Genomic DNA, 17786 nt, shown 5'->3' on the forward strand with positions numbered 1-17786 from the left:
AAAAAGTGGGGGGATTGGCTGGTCAATCTGGAGGATTTTACCAGTACCTGGCAACTTTGAAAAGAAGAAACTCTGGCGCATTGGTTCATTCATTTCACTGTATTATAACCTTTGTCTAATTTCTAAAGCTGTTTCGCGAAAAACCGGAGTTGTATCAAAACCCCAATCCATTGTAGTACATACTGTGTTTTCTCACAGGGTCGAGAAAAAACAAGGTAGACACAGTACTGACACACAATTCTGAAGAACAAAGACATCGCTCCATTCATCCATCCATCCATTATCCAACCTAACTACAGGATCGCTCCATTCAACTTTGTTTAATACTGTATCAGGTTGTGAATAGTTTGGTGAATTTGACCTCCGTACAGCAGGTGGCAATAAAGTGACACTAAGCTTATTACTCGGCAACAATATCATATCTCAAGTCCTGAAAACAACCAGCTCCTTTCTTGATACTTTAGCCGCTTTGACTTACGGACTTTTGTGAAGAGAGCGATCCTGAAAGGTCAGCTTTCAGAAAAAGCTTTTGAATTCTGCCATTTGATGTTACTTATCTTACACTATCAACGGCGCTTTCCTTTCTGTTGATGCAACTTTAATTAAAGGGTGAGCTTGTTGTGTGCGCGTCACGTGTTCGTCTCTGCCGGTGACGCGCATGTGTATGTGAAGCGCGTGCCTGTCAAACGTTCATTGTGTCCGTGTCAGACGGGCTGGGACGCCAGGTAAGCACGTTTTGGTTTCCTCCTGTTTACTTTTCTTCCAACTGATGTTTGAATTGTTGGAGTGCGTTTAACCCTATCCTGATGGTTTATTCGTCGGGGCCTGTAATCGGAAAAAGGCATCTGCCTCCTCAGCAGTTCATTTCCATTGTGAAAAGACGTTGTTGCTTCGTTTTATTTCAGATGCCTCCTTGCGTACCAGATCGGGCTGTTTTTATTCAAAGGGCGATTTAGGCTATATATAATGTTTACCGCACAGGCGACATCACTGTAACTGCTAAAGGACATCAAAATGCCTACTGTGCTTTATGTTAGACCGGCACCTATTTATCTGGCATTTCGGAGTAAACCACCGGCATTTCACTAGGGAATGCAGTAACGTAGGCCAACGGAATGTTTAATTTTTTACCTTTTAAAGAACATTGTTTAGCAGTTGTCCTCGGCAAGCAGCGTCATCCCGTATCTTTAACTTGCACTGTATTCCATTTGTTAGCGATCACGTAATGGTTTATTTATTCCATTGTGGGGGAGGGGTTCCTGTTATACGATAACGATAAATGCAGAAATGTTCATTCACAAAAAAGTGAAGAAGACGTCTTTAACAGTGGAATTGTCTCATGATGAACTGTATGTACAAAAGTAAAATATTGCCTCACGGAACGTGCCTGTAATTTGACTAAAAACCAGGTGTTTAGTGTGGGTTAGAAAGAGGACAGAAATGGCAACTACAAGGTCACCGTTTTACCTGGACATTTTTTATGGGGGTTGTTAATGTGAGAGTAATCATTAGTGTATATAATCACTTGCAGTCCTAAGTAAACACCCTATGCAAGTTGTTGATTTTTGTTTAACATATTTGAACAGGCAAACAGTGCCTACTGATAAAGGTGATATACTTGAATGAAACAGGAAAAATTAGCATTTTCAACCGTTTATTCAACAGAAATATCAATAGATGTTATGACCTATCAGGAAAATGTGAGTGCATTGGCCTCAAAAATTGATCTTGCCCCCCTTCAGCAGAATGTATAACTGCCCACCAGTCTCTGACATCAATTCGAGTAAAATTTTTGCCAAGTCCTCCATCAAAATTCCTTCATTTGCAAGGTGTTTCTGGGGTTTCTTACATTTTGTGCCTGTTTCAGATCCACAATTCAATAATCACCCACCACCTCTTTCAATAGGATTCAAATCAGGGCTTTGACTAAGCCAGTCCATAACCTTCTATTTCTTTTTTTGGAGCAATTCTTTGGTGGATTTTCTACTTTACGCCAGATCATTATCCTGTTGAAAGGTCCATTTCTGGTTCATCTTAAACTTTCGGACAGATGGCATCACATTCTCTTCAAGCACACTTTGATATGATGCAGAATTCATGTTTTACTCAATGACTGCAAGCAACCCCAAAACATGACATTTCCATCACCATGCTTCACAGCTAGTATGTGGTTCCTCTCCTGAAATGCTGTCTTTGGTTTGTGGCCTGTCTACTATTATTGTGGCCAAAAACATGATCTTTGATTCATTTGTTCAGAGCACGCTGCGTCAGATAGCAAAAGCTTTTATCCTGGCACACTTCACATGCAGGTCATATTTGTGCAGTGTTTTTCTGATTGGATTGTAGATTCATGCACATTTGAAGATTTTTATACTTTCAAATTGTCAACTCTATGACTTAATTTGTGGGGCTGGCCAGTCCTAGACATATTTGCAGTCATTTGAAGTTTGTGCTACTTTTAGATTATTTTCCTTACAGTAGAACGATTGATTGCAAATAATTTGGCAATAGACATCCACAACCTTCTTCTTGAGGACCATAGAGAGCTCTTTTGATCTTGGCATGATAACTCCACACATGTCAATAGCAAAGAGAACACCAGACCTTTGATATCTGTGGTTTAAATAAGACGTGCCTACCTGCATGCTTCTTAAGGAGTTTCTAATCGTTGCACCTCATTTGGAACACCTGATTTAAATTTGAAGGATTTCAAATTGTGATAAAAGTAGGGGTGTACTTACTTTGTCCACATGACATCTGCATTTTTGGTAATTTAGATTATGAGAATTAATACATCTTGTCCATTTTGTGTGTCTGCTGTTCAGATATACCAAATATCTGCATTTTATGCAAGAAAATCAATTTTTTTTGTAATATGTTGAAAATGTCGACAATTTTCATGGGGTGTACTTAGTTTTGCACAAGACTTTTTGTAAATAAACTACATATAATAGGGTTATTGGACCCTGCTGGAGCATATGGCAGGAACCAATGTGTTTATTACAGAAATGGCTTGAAATGTGAATGTCTTTAAAATCATAAAATAAGTCATTTTTTATGAGAACCAAAATTTCAAACCAGACTACACACGTTAAAGCACCTTTCATATTAGCACCCCACTTATTTTCTTCAAAGGTACGGACTTTAATAGCTGCTTATTTTTGCATTTTGTTTTATAAATGTATTTATATTAGTGTCTTTTGTGCATTCGTATGCTGTAAGCACACTGTACAGACTTGAAAGTATATGACATGTGCGCATTAGAGTTGCATGGTATGCCGGTACTGGTAAAGTCCCAAAAAACCTAAATAAAATAAAAAAAAAAGATTTTTGGTACCAGAAGTAAACATCAGCTTTCCTCTCAGTCCACTCCATTTCCTTTGACACTCACTATTGCAGTTGTGGAAAAATATCAGTTTCGTATACTTCACTAAACATAGCTACACACTTCAACGTGTTAAGGACTTCACCAAGGATTAACACGCTTCCATGTGAACCCCCCCAAATATTTTCCACACGATTGTAACATCATGAAAGACTATTGCTTTGACGTAATCCGGACTTTGTGGCTATCAAAAAAGTGGTACATACTGAAACATGATAGCGCAGAAGTGCATCAGGAAGGCTGGAATAAAACCTGAAATTATGGAGGTATCTGTTACTTACTTTTGAACCGTTTTTGGTACTGGTACTGAGATACAAAAGCTGGTATTAATACTGAAGTCAATTTTTTTTAATACCAGTCCAGTATGCATTCAGTGATTGTCCGCACATATTTGAAAATGTTTTACTGTTCTACCTTAGATCTTACTAATTGACAATCTATCCACATATTAAAGTAAGTGCTGGTTGTTGGTGATGTTAAAATGATTCATATTTTACAATCATATGAATTCATGTTATATACTCATGTTAATTTGCATCACACAGCAAGTTGGCTCCAAGCTGGTCCTGACCTTCTTATGATTGATTTCAGACAAGAAAGGGTTACTTAAATTTAAAAAATTGGTCAGATAAGCATTGTTGTATGGATCAGATATTTGAGCACTTAAAAAGGTGCATGAAAGGAAATTGGATGTTACAGAAAGTAAGATGTTGAGATGGAAATGTGGAGTATCAAAGCTTGATAAGATCAGTTACAGTACAGATAAATCTGTGATACCTTAAAGAAAATACAAGAAAGGAGGTTAAAGTGGTATGCCATGAAAAATTAGGTAAATGATGTTTGGAGAAGAATAATGGATATGAAGATGTTGTGCTGGAGGAGAAGAGGACAGGCAAAATGAAGTGAAAGGAGCTCTAAGGAAAAAGGGATATCAGGTGCGAAAGCATACAACAAATGAGTGGAGGAGTCTGGTCCAATATAGAGACTCCACATGAATGTGGAAAAAGCTTAAGAAAAACGGATAACTTGTACCCCCTTTGTAGTGCTGTTGTGGAAGTGCTTAAATAATATTCATGCCTTTTATGGTACTAGGAGAGTACCTTGTTTCCCAGAAAATAAGACTGGGTCTTATATTCATTTTTGCTCCAAAAGTTGCACTAGGGCTTATTTTCAGGGGATATCTTATATTTATTCATGTACAATAATATACATTTATCCAAATACAGTCATGTCATCTTCTTGTGGAATATCGTCATAACTCTCCACGTTCAAACCCTGGATTCCTGCTTGAATTTCTTGCTACTCCAGCTGCTTTGTGGATCCTCCTGGATCGATGTGCCTGCTTCTATGTTTGATGAATGGTTCAATGTGGTGAAGCAAAATGCCATCATACAAATGTATTCATGTTGCTTTGATATTCAAGTGTCACATATTCCCCAAAGTAATGACACGATACATTTTAAAAGTCTTCTGTGCCATCTTTTTCTTTACCGTCAGAATGTACAGCAGCGTATTTTAGCCACAGAGAAAAAAAAAATAAGGACATAATGAAAATGTCTATTTTGTGATTAAAGTGGAAGTTTCGGCTTTAAACTCGAAATGTCCACTTTAACCTTGTAGTTTACTTTATCATTAAAGTAGAACATCGTAAATGTCATCTTAAAACTGATACAGTTGTTAAATCGCTTCTGGGGCATCCTCCTGACCTGACAGCAACGGCAAGCAACATCGCCACACGGAACACATTAAATTTATGATATTCCAGCTCTCTGCACATTCGGAATTCTTAGATTTATACTTGATATAACTTTCATGATGAAATGCATTAAAATATATATATATTACGTTTTGCAGATAAATCGTTTACTTTGTTTAAATAAAGAATACTGTTAATAGTTACACATGTGGGGTGGCACGGTGGCAGAGCGGTAGTGCTGCTGTCTTGTAGAGAATTGCGTCCCTTGTGAGTTTGCATGTTTTCCTATTGGGTTTCCACAGTGTGCTCAGTTTTCCATCCAAAGATAAGAAGGTTTGTGGATTTGTTAAAGCTAAAATGATGCCAGTGTATGTGTGTGTGCTTGTGTTCACCTTGCGATGAGCTAATGCCCCATCCATTGATATTGTTTCTGTCTTGTGCCGATGCTGCTGGAATGGGTGTATCCCCTAATTGATGGATGTAATCTTTAAACAGCATTTTCAGAGATATTGTGGCAATGTGTCCTCGGAATTTAATAAATGTTTTGGGCACACACGTCACATTGTGTGAAGTATAAAACTGGCCTTAGGCGCCTTACTTTTCAGCTGACAACCTTAACTAGGGCTTATTTTTGGGGTAGGGCTTCTATTACAGAGTAGCCTGAAACTCATGCTAGGGCTAAGTTTCGGAGTAGGCCTTATTTTCTGGGAAACACAGTAAGTAAGACGGGGAAATTATTTACCAGCATTGTGCATTCAAGCCCACCTCCTGGAATAGTTTTCAGGTTCAGTTTCCATTTTTGGTTTGATCATTGATCCAAAAACTGCCAATGAGTTTGCATGTGTAAAGCCCCTTGACATGGTTTCCATCTTATATGGCTTTATATAAATTAATGGGTTAATTCTAGTTAATTCAGGACAAGAGAGGTTTCCCGATATAAGTTAGCAAGAAAAAGTCAAGTTCTGTAGTAATAATACCAGAAAAATGTATATAAAAGTAGTATCTTACCTTACATGTCTCAAACCAGAACATTACAACAATGTTTTTGATTTGAGAGTATTTCCTTCATTTCATCATATTTCACTATTATTTGTAGTTGTACTTTTTGTTTTAATTTTTCTTTTTTTTTTTACACTTTATTCAAGTGTGCATTGTCTAACCAACAATCAAAATCAGTTAACATATCTACAGAATAGCACTATTTTCATAATTCATATAGTCCAGTTTGAAGGTGTGATAAGCCTGATCCTGTCCCAAGAGGAAAGACTCAAGGCAAGAAGTAACCATTGCTAGGGAATCTAAAGCAGAGCACACTGCTATATGTACACAATCACAATGGGTCAATCCGCAGATTCTAGTCTACTGAACAGACACATCTTTGCCATGTCAGAGGAAAACCACTTATAACAATATGCAGTTTTGGGGATCCAGTGGCTATCCAGAAAATACTGGACATGATAGTGCTGTTTTAGGAAAAAGTTTCTTTAGGATGAAATCAGTTCCAGATCTAACTGACATGAGCATATTTGGGATGTGTGTGGAAGTTTGAAAACCCACAGAAGACACAAAATGAGAACATTCTATCTTCACAAATACAGTGGTTTGTACTTAAGTTTAACCCTTTGCTCTGTGAAGTACCGTTCTAACTGTGGAATTACACTTTTTAATTATTTACTCATTTCTGTTTAGAGAGTTATTTAGAGACATGAGTTTCAAGATTCCCATACAAAACCTGGGATGCTGGTTGTGGGCAAGTCATTATCACAAGCAGAAGACGATTTCTGCTGTTTCTTGACAATGTGATGTAATGAAATAGCTTGCTGCAGCTCTGTCTACAATCTTGAATAACCCAACAGTTCCTGTTCAACTGTGAAAAAGGAATATATACAGGAATATTTGTCATTTTACTTTCTTGTTTATTCACCTTTATTAACCAGCCAACAAATAATATACTGTTTTGAACAGCCCCTGTATCCAGGTCTGGATCATGATGGGCCCAAACTATTACTGGCAGCACTATACACAGTGCAGGTTGCAAACACAGTAAGATAGCAGTGGAGTTTATAATTTGTTTTTACATTTGCGTCTCTGTTTTAAGTCGATGCTGAAGTTAATTAGTTGGAATGAAATAAAAGACAAAAACTGGTAATAACAGATATTGTCTCACACAATGTAGGAAGCCATCTACATAAACCAGCATAACCTTGGTTAAGAAACATTAGTAAATTTATCCGTAGAAGACATGTTATAGTTACGTTCACTCGCGATCATTCTTATATTTTAGACATTAGCATATATCTCCAGATGTGGATTCAAGGAGCAGTAGTTGTTGCACTTGTCTGGTTTCCATTATTATCATATGGGGCAGAGGCACCTATTTAATTTTAAAGTTCCAGTTCTAAAGTGTGATTGTTAAAGTAATGTAATTCTCATTATAAGAATAGTTTATAATGAGACTTTTTTTTTGTTACTGTTCCCATTATAATGTTAACATTCATGCTAAAGCAAAAATTGGTTGGACAAATGACTGTTTTACTGGGAGTGTTGTGCTAACTGATGGTTAAAAAATATAAATACTTCACATATAATGATTGAAGTTTCACTCTGTCTCTTGCTTGATATGATAAATACAATGAAAACAGCTAAATAAGTGGGAAAAATAATTATTGAACACATCACCATTGTTCTAGTAAAAACATAACCGAAGAGGCTATTCACATGAAATTCTCACCAGACATTAGCATTAACTCAAGAATATGAAGAATTCACTGTGGAGAAGCCTTTGTTTGTAATAACAGCTTCAAGGTGCTTCTTGTATAAAGAAACCAATTGGCCTGCAGTGCTCAGGTGTGATTTTGACCCAGTCTTCTAAAGTGATTGTCTTTAAATCTTGAAGATTCCCCGGGGACCTCTTGTGAACCCTGATTTCCTTCCACAAATGTTCAATTGGATTTAAGTCAGGTGACTGACTAGACCATTCTAACAACTTAATTTTCTTTCTCTGAAACTAAATTGAAAATTTATTTTGTTGTATCTTTTGGATTGTTGCCATGCTGGAAGCTCCACCCACTTGTCATCTTCATGATCCTAGTGGGTAGCAGCAGATTCATTTCAAGAATCTTTCGGTACACCACTCCTTCAATTATATGAAGTCTGCGAGTACCATGAGATGAGAAACAGCCCTACACCTGATGCTACCATCTCCAAACTTAACTGTTGATATAGTGTTTTTCAGATGATGTGCAGTGCCATTTCTCCTCCAAACATGGTGTGTAGTATGACAGCCAAAAAGTTCGAATTTGGTTTCATCTGACCAGACTGCATTCTCTCAGTATTTCATAGGCTTGTCCAAATGTTGTGTAGCAAACATTAAACAAGACTTAGCCTGCCCTTTCTTCAGTAATGGGGTCTTGCATGATGAACATGCATAGAGACCATGCCGGTTTCTGTAGCAATTGTACCTGCTGCCTCCAAGTCTTTCTGGAAGCACTCCTCCTATTGATAGTTCTAATCTAATTATAATGCAGTTTCATGCATGCTTTGAGAATGTAATGTCTTCATCAGTCAAGGAGCTGTTAGTGCTAACTGATAAAACCTTTGTTGTTTTGTGGCTAGATTAAGTTAGCTTGATAGAAGGACTTAGACATTGTGGAAGAAAAATTAGACTTAAGGATCACATGGTCATTTAGAATAAACTTTCCTCTTGCTTTCCATATTAAAATATCACATTCATCTTAAGGAAATCGCATAAAATTTTACCAAAAGTCAGAAACCTGTTCAGACATATAACCAGGTAAAGGTCAAGTGAACAACAAAGACAAGAATGTACCAGGGGTAGGTTAAGATCACCAGATGTCATGTAAACAATAAAACTGGACAGTTGTCACATACAGTGATTTAATGAGTAATATCTAAACAAAGATAGACTGAAAAACAAGGATATAATGGAGGAAGACTTTTATTTAGGCTTGTTGCACTCTATGCTGAACATCTCATGTTTTTAACCAATCAAGAGTATGTTTTATAAGCATTAATCAACCCTGTTGTGTAAATTCAGTAATCAATAAGTATGAGATTCTGCATTTATTCTGTGACCATTCTCATCATGTTGTAACAGACTGCAGTAAGAATGTTCCCTCCTCAGCTTGGTGCTGCAGGTGAAATGATGCAGTTAGACAAGCTTTTCTTCTGCTTGATTACTGTCTAAAAAGGTTTTATCAAATTTTTCGTGTTAGAGGATAAGTTTATTTGATCAAGATGTCGATTTGCTACCACAAAATTATACTGAGATCAATTGCTGGCTGAAAAAGTGAATAATTAGCCAGGGTCCCCTATATTAAAGTTCTGCCTATCAGAAAGCAATCTTTGAATTCATTCTCTAAATTTGAAGTGGTCTAAAGTTGTGTCATGTACTGTGCCATTTCGTAAAAACACCCTTACCTGCTTCTTCCAGTTCCAGGTCATGGTTCGGAGGCAATGCCTTCCCTGGCAACCCCTAAGCGCAGGGCAGTGAAAAGTCCTGAACAGGGTTCTAGAGCTAGTCTCACACACACATACTCCTAAACCATTTGCACAGGGTATGTTTGGCATGAAAGTCAAAAACTGGTGTACTCAAAACAGTGGAACAGTGGCATTTGATCAATTGGGGAAAGATCAAGAGTCCCCACATGACACTGTGAGTGGCTCTACATTTCCCCGTGAAAGTTTGTGTGACACGATTCAGTGACATTCAATCGAAGATGGCAGGTGGAGATGGGGGGTCCCCACATGAAACTGCGAGCAATGCGGCATAAAACAGATACACTCAATTGAACAGTGATACCCCCATAAAAGTTCCTTAACCACGATTCAGTGACATTCAGTTGTGTATGTCATGGGGGCTCCTTGTGTGAAACTGTAGGAGGATACATTATTACTACTCTATAAGCTGAAACTGAAAGAGCTGTGAAACTGTACGCCACAACATTTCAAAGTTACACAATAAGCTGTGCTTACAAATCAAGTGTAACACTGAGTCCTTCTGCAAACATTTTGTTCTTAATAGTCAAAACTGTGATCAGAATCCATCTCAAGGTCTTCATATGTTGTATAAAAAACATTTTGTATCTTTTCTAGGACTTCCTCAATTGTATGTTTCCTTTTTTCCCCTTATTTATGCAAATAAAACAGTCCTCATGTTCTCTGATAGAAGCTTATGTATAATGGTTCGGAAAGATGAGCCTTCGCACATGCAATATATTTCCTGCCATTTTCACGTAGCTGTCACATGTAATATGAATGGCCAGTCATAGACAACTATAATTAATTGTAATGCTCTGAATGTCCACTATCCAGTGGTAATGAGCCTTTCCCTGTATATGGCTCTGCATAGGTAGGATATTTGATAAAAGCAGATTAGCTGAACATTGATGTGCTGTTCACCTAGGCATACAGGTCTGTGTATTAAAAACGAGACTGACACAATAACACACTTTTATTTATATAGATATTCTAATGCTTGTCCCCTTCAGTATACTCCCCATTCGCAATCACATACCGAAGCAGTCTTGGTTTCCACTGGTCGAAGATCAGATCAGTGTCTGTCAGCTGTTTCAAGACATCTGATGTTTTCTTCTTTACTGCTCAAAACGTGTTCCATTAAGCACCGATTTCAATTTAGGAAAAATACACGCACATGACACGTGCAGTCTTCCCCGTAAGCCTCAGTAAGCATTTATAAAGATTCCATTGGTGTTTTGTTCAGTTTTACTAAAAATTTCATATTGACACATTGCTCAACTTTTCAGCATGATTCCGGCACACAAGGGGAAACACAACTGCATTAAATGGTGACTGACAATAAACTAAACGGTAGAGAGTGTTGTTGTTTGTTGTGCAGGTTTGGACAGATTTAAACCTGCATGGCAAGTGTTCATAATCAGTTCTTATTTCCTTGTTTAAGAGATAGAAACACAGTCTCTTTATTTAATAGACAGACCTCGTATGTGTTCAAATCCCATATTTTACCAAGGAAGGAGAGTAGAGAACATGGAAATGTGTGATACATAAGAAAGGTGACATCCTTGGGTACGTAAAAATATCATTATTGCTTTTGATTGACTTACTGGTTTATTGCAATGTATAAATACAGCTTTTAAATATGGTATGATACCTTATGCATATTAAACACATGAAAACATTCTGTCAATTATATAGTGCCTTTTCATGTGGTGGCACATGAAAATAGGCAGAGCTTTATTTGTGTTTGGGGGAATTTGCCTTGTTACAGAATCTCTTTATATATATATATATGGTAACAGCAGAAACCTTGACTTTTTCCTCCCCATTCTCCTGATAGAGTATTCAATGAAGACATGCTGCGTCTCCGCTGCAAAGCCAAGAATGGGACTCACCTCATGCAGGGGCTGACAACCCTATCTTGTGTACATGAACTGAAGGACAAGGTAGCAGAGCTGACGGGTATTCCTTGTGAAGTGCAGAAGATCATGGTGGGCTTTCCACCATCCAGCCTAGATCTCAGCAATGGAGATGCCTACCTCCGGGATTTCCCAATTAAGTCAGGTACTGTGATTTATGGTTGGCTTGAGGGTATTTGCTCATTTTGGTCATTTTGGAGGTAATGGCAAGCAACATTGGTTTGTAAATTTTTTATTTTTAACAAACTATAAGTATACCTATGTCTTCCTCTTGGATATATATTTCAATGAAAGAAAATCTACATTAGACCTCAATTACACAACAAGAGCTGCTGTGTCTTATATGGCACTATTATCTCTATGACAACTTCAGTTTGATTGTAACTGAACCTAGGAAGAGACTATGATGATTTCAAAGAATTTTAGAAATAGCGTGATTTAAGCCACATAAAACTAAGATTATTTCATTACATTTTAATCATTTTATCACTTAATTCTTTATATTTAAAAAAAAAAAAGATTTCATATTTTTAATGCAATATGTCCATGTTAATTTAGATGTACACCCCCATAAATAACTACTGTGTATTTTCCTAGCCCTACATGAATGTGTTTGTTTGCCAAATGATCTTTTTGTTCTTACAGTCACCTTCTAGGTAGCCTGGGCTTACTCCAGAAGCCAGTTTATAACAAATATATATTTTTGGTAACTTTGGTACCAGAAATTTTTTAAAGTTCAAATATATACCACTGTATAGTAGATTTATGCACATTAACTCTTAGAGGTGAGAACGGTTTATTATTTTTTCTTATAAAGCACTGTTTTAAAAGTATTGATTTGTTACTTTTAAGAAGATAACTTTTGATTGTGATTCTTGTATTCCATTCCATTATGCTGGTTAAAGTGAATGAAGGCCATATTTATTAAAGCAAGGAAATCACATTAATGTTCATAATGTTCTTAAATTTAGACAACTGAATGGCCACATAATAAGCCTATGTCCAACGAATGCAGTTTTCCTTAACATCTGAAAATATAGCCAGGTGTTTGGTACTGCTTAGTATTCATACTCTGCCTCAGGTCTTGTAACTTTTTTGAAATAGTAAACGAATATGAGGTGGCAGAAAATGTAAGCTGAAATGGGCTTGTTGAACTGTATTGTGGTGTGATGGAAACACAACAGGAAGAGTATGTACTGTTGTAAAACTTTTTTGCTGGATTCTAGCTGTGCAAAACACGCAGCTATGCATTTATGATTTTTGTGTTTGTGCAGGTTGTTCTAGATACAAAATATATTTCAAACAGGAGTGCCATAGTCAAATATGAAAGTATTATTAGAAAGTAGAATATTTCATTTACATCTGCCTTTATTAATTTTAAATTATATTGAAAGATTCAAATTTGTTCACTCAGCTTTATGGAACTGCAATGAACCCACAGTGTCATTTGCTGGATGGTTATCCTGTAACATGGCTCCAGCAAACACTACACAGAGATGCCATTAGAATTATTCATAGGTTATATATTATCAAATGGAATACATTTGAAAATTCTCCAGTAAACAAAAAGTACCACTGAGTGTGTTCTTATGCTAATGATAAAATATAGAAAAACCCTGAATATATTTATATGGATAAATTATAATTGAGATTGCACAGGTGGTGAAGCAGCTGAGGGTAGGGAAGGCTGCAGGGATCTGTGGTATTCAGGGTGGACTTATACAGGCTGGTGGTAAGGCTGTCCTCCTGGCATTACAAGCAATCTTTGCTTCCATTTGGGAGACTGGCATCATCCCAAGTAACTGGAAAACGGGACTAGTCATCCCAGTCTGGAAAGGGAATGGTGATCACCTGGATTGCGGCAGCTACAGGGGAATAACACTGGTCTCGTGCTGGGTAAGGACCTTGCTAGGGTCGTCCTCAGTAGGATCCGTGATCACTTTCTCACCTACCAGTGACTGGAGCAATCTGGTTTTATGCCTAAGAAGTCTATCATCGACTGCATCCTATCACTGAGGGTTCTCATGGAGCACAAATGCGAATATTGGCAGAATTTCTTTGCATCCTTTGTCAAATTTCATAAAGCGTTCGACTCAGTTGATCGAGCTGCCTTCTGGGACATCCTGTGACTTCGTGGGATCCCCTCAAGGTTGCTGGATATCTTGGCCAGCCTGTACGCTGGTACTGTGAGTGCTGTGCAGAGTGGTGGCAGAACCTCTGCATTTTTCCTAGTTGATTCTGAGGTTCATCATGGGTGTGTTCTTGCTCCTACTCTGGGGCATCTGTTGGCGAAGAAAGATTCACTGATCTTGACTTTGCCGACAATGCTGTAATCTTTGCAGAGTCGATGGAGGCTCTGATCGGGCTTCTCGAGAGACAGAGTGAGTGTCTAGGCTTGCGAGTGTCATGGATAACAGCCAAGATCCAGGCCTTTAATGAACTCTTGGACACAGCCATCAGCAGTGTGTCCGTCTGCGGAGAGAGTTTTGACCTTGTGGAGAGGTTTACTTACCTTGGCAGTGACATTCATGTCTCTGGTGATTTTTTCTATGATGTCAGTAGACGGATTGGGAGAGCGTAGGGGGTCATGAGGTCGCTGGAAAGGGGTGTGTGGCGCTTCAGATATCTATGCAAAAGGACGAAAGTCCAAGTCTTTAGAGTCCTGGTGCTTCCTATCTTGCTATATGGTTGTGAGACATGGACACTATCTAGTGACCTGAGACGAAGACTGGATTCCTTTGGTACTGTTTCTCTTCTGAGAATCCTTGGGTACCGCTGGTCTGACTTTGTGTCAAATGAGTGGTTGCTCATGGATTCCCAATTGAGGAACATTACTTACATTGCAAGGGAGTGTCAGTTACAGCACTATGGCCATGTGGTGCGATCCGCTGAGGGTGATCCTGCTCTCAGGATCCTCATTGATGTGGACCCAAATGGCTTGACCAGGCCAAATGGAAGCCTACGTAACACCTGGCTGCGGCAGATTAAGGGTCATTTCTGGAGGGTGGGACTGGACCATGTGTCTGCCTGGGGTTTGCCAACCAGGATCACAAGCTGTTTCGTCATTTGGTGGGTGTGGCAACACGCTGTACCAGTGCCAGACCTGATCATAATTATATTTACTCTGAGCCTGCAGTACCCCCCATTGTAAAGGGGTTGATAATTCTTTCAGTGTATGAGTTTTCCTTTCATTTTTCATGTACTGTATGCATGCACTAATTTGCTGCAACCCTGAATTTCTCACACAGTGCCTGTTGAGGGCACCATCTTAATTTTCAGCAAGTTGCACTTCGGGTATTTCATATCCCCAAACACACCACAAACACAGACATTATACTTATTTTTTTACCACTTGTCATCTACCCATGGAATTAAACGTACTAAAACCATGCTTCTTTTGCCCTACTTTAAAATAGTTTTTTTTTATCTTACCTATATGTATTCAGATTTTTTACCGATTGTTTTGAAAGTTGCTTTGAATAAAGATGCCATATTTTTTGTATTTGATACCAATACCAGTGACTTTTTACAATATTTGGTGCATTTTGATACCACAGCAAAAACAGAAAATGCTACCACAACAGAAACAGAAATGCCATTCAGTGGCTTTTTATTTAAATACCCCAGTTGTTCAAGTGAGCAATTTTGTGCCTTTTTCCTGAAATACAATATAGAATATATAAATAAGTGTAGGCAAAAATGTATATACAAATGGTAAACTTTCTCAGATCATTAACTTGGATTGCACATGCCATTAGAGTTTGTTTACATGTCAGTGCTTATTTTTTGTCAAGGGTTTTGTAGAGGAAGATGAGCTGTTCTTCATGTCCTGCTTTCAGAACACTTCTCTGTGCTGTAACGATGTCTCCTGCGGTGGAGAAAACTCACTCCGCGGAGACGCTTGTGACAGGAATGCAAAGGAAACACTTTGCTACTCAGGATAACTTAGGATATTCATGCTCATATTCCTTCTGCTCACTCAGGGGGTTAGGTGAGTGATCAGCCTTGTAGTAAGGTGGGTGATCAGCCTCCTCTAACTGGTAAATCTCCTCTACCAGACTGTCTACCTCCTCTTGCTACTGAAAAACATCAAAGCATCAGTATTGGGCAGAGTGGCGGCTCTGTGGCTAAAGATCTGCACCAGTATCTGGAAACTTACTGTTTCAAATCCCATTACTGCCATTAGGGGTCCTATTCCGTTGGGCCCTTGAGCAAGGCCCTTAACATGATAATTGTTTTGAGGCTCTGAACAATGGCTTACCTGATGTTCTGACCACCAGAGGGCATGAGAAAAGACAGTTTTCCCTTGGGGATTATTAAAGTATATCACTCCAGCTTCCACTCATCCATTATGTTATGTACTGTTACATACGATTCAGTGGCCGTTGATGTCCAAGCATTGCATGTTAAAGCGACTCTCTCAGCTGAGCTGAAAGATTCCAGTACCCTTGTTTTTGCCTCCTTGTACAATTTGGGCACAACAATGTCAGTGATGTGTTGTCAGGAAGGTATGGTATAATTAAGCTCCATTGTGTTCACCATATTTCAGAAACCTTAATTCTCTATGATACTGAAAGGGCATTTATCTTTGCAAATGAAATAGAGTATTGACTGAGTTATTTTGTTTGCTGGAGTTGAGGTTAGTGCTAACTTTGTTGTATGAATTTGTTTTATAGCGAATTAAAAGGGATCCACTCATTTAATGTTGGCTGTTTGCTGCTCCATTAGGTGTATATCAGAATGGTGTCTTGGTAAGTGTGCTTTCAGGTTCGTTTTGTTCCCCTAATATTTCATTTTGGCACAAGACATTTTGCAGATGGCATGGCTCTTGTCAATCTCATTAGTGCCTTCTTTATTGTGAAAGCCAAAATGAACTTGCACTTCCACTGTGTACACTGTGGGAGCTGGTCCAACTCCTCTGGATTCAGCCATCGGTGGTAGTGTTACTAGTCAGCTTGGTTTGCCACTACCCGATGCACACGTGCCTGAGCATATTGAAAGCCTGCATACATCAGAGGTGTGTTCTTGTTCTACTTCCTGTCACAGTTTATGTTGTTACGTTAGCTGAAGATAGATTTCAGCACTGCCATTTTGCGTTCAGGGGTCAAAATGAGCCACTGTGTGCCTTGAATCTTTGTATGTAAACTAGTAATTAAAAATCAATACAATGTTTTTGAGAATCGATACAGTATCAGAAAACATATTATTGCAATACTCAAGTGTATGGATATTGTTTTACACCCTTCTTGCCCGCACTCGACAATGGAGGGTATAAAGCAGGGAGGAAAAGCTTAAAAAAATTACCAAATGCATCAATTTTTCAAGCCAAGACAGTTGTCTAATGTGATTCCCTTTTGTGAGTTCTCAAATAAATACAGAATTAAATTGAAATAAAAGCAACCATGTTGCACGAAACATTTGTTGTGATTTGGTCATGTAAGAGGAAACCTGTGAAAGATTGTTACACAGGAAGACTAAGTGCTGAGTTATCATGCACAACTGGTCTTATTATGAGATCTATCCATTTCAAAAGATTGGAATTATATTGTTTTTAGTATGAACTATTCTACAATGTGTTTGTGTAATCACATCTGTCTTGGCTTCAAAAATGGACCCTTTTGGTAATTTTCTTTTTTTTTTTTTTACACTTTTTCACCATGCCCCATAGACTACAATGTAAATCACCCATGCAGGCAAGATGTATATTTTTTAATTTGTAGAAAGTAGTTAACTTTAAAACATAGTTTCATTAGGCAAATGCATATATACCATGATTGTGAAGAAACAACTTTAACTTGAAAAATACCAAAATTTTCCTTTTACTCCTCCCACTTTATTTATTTATTTTTCATTTGTTACAACTTTAAAGCTTCCTGTGTGAAATCAAACATGCCAAATTTACATGAATCCTTTATTTCAGAACCTCCTGTATGGTAGCATTTTTTTTAAATTTTTTTTTTTACTGCTTTTAAGGTTTCTTACATGACTAATCACACTTTGATATTGCTTATGCCAGTAGACAAGTCCAGAATATGAAAATTACTTGCTGACGTTACGTATGCTCAGTGAATTTATAACTGTGAGACAGCATTACATTCTTCAATGTACCATTCAGATAGTTGATGTGTGCTTTCACTTATGGGTTATACTAATGAATATTAGTTTGCCTTCAAAAAACAAACAAAATGTTTAGGATTGAAGAATGTGATTTTGCTTGTCTTGCTAACTGCCTCTTTCAGCGATTATGCATTTCTTTTAACAAAGTGCCGTATATATTCACATATAAGTT

General features: G+C 37.9%; 1 protein-coding gene across 2 annotated transcripts in view; it reads left to right on the forward strand.

Annotated features, from left to right (window-relative positions):
- The first annotated feature begins 411 nt into the window (after window positions 1-411).
- Window positions 412-17786, forward strand: part of yod1 (YOD1 deubiquitinase) — a 32179-nt gene continuing 14804 nt past the window's right edge. Inside the window, exons 1-2 of one of the 2 annotated variants that reach the window (XM_039749133.1) lie at window positions 412-508; window positions 11419-11642. In XM_039749133.1, the coding sequence (XP_039605067.1) occupies window positions 11435-11642 (208 nt within the window). In that variant the 5' untranslated portion in view covers window positions 412-508; window positions 11419-11434. The other variant, XM_039749132.1, reaches the window with a different exon arrangement.

This window comes from Polypterus senegalus, chromosome 3, assembly GCF_016835505.1.
Source record: "Polypterus senegalus isolate Bchr_013 chromosome 3, ASM1683550v1, whole genome shotgun sequence".
NCBI classification, from domain to species: Eukaryota; Metazoa; Chordata; class Cladistia; order Polypteriformes; family Polypteridae; genus Polypterus; species Polypterus senegalus.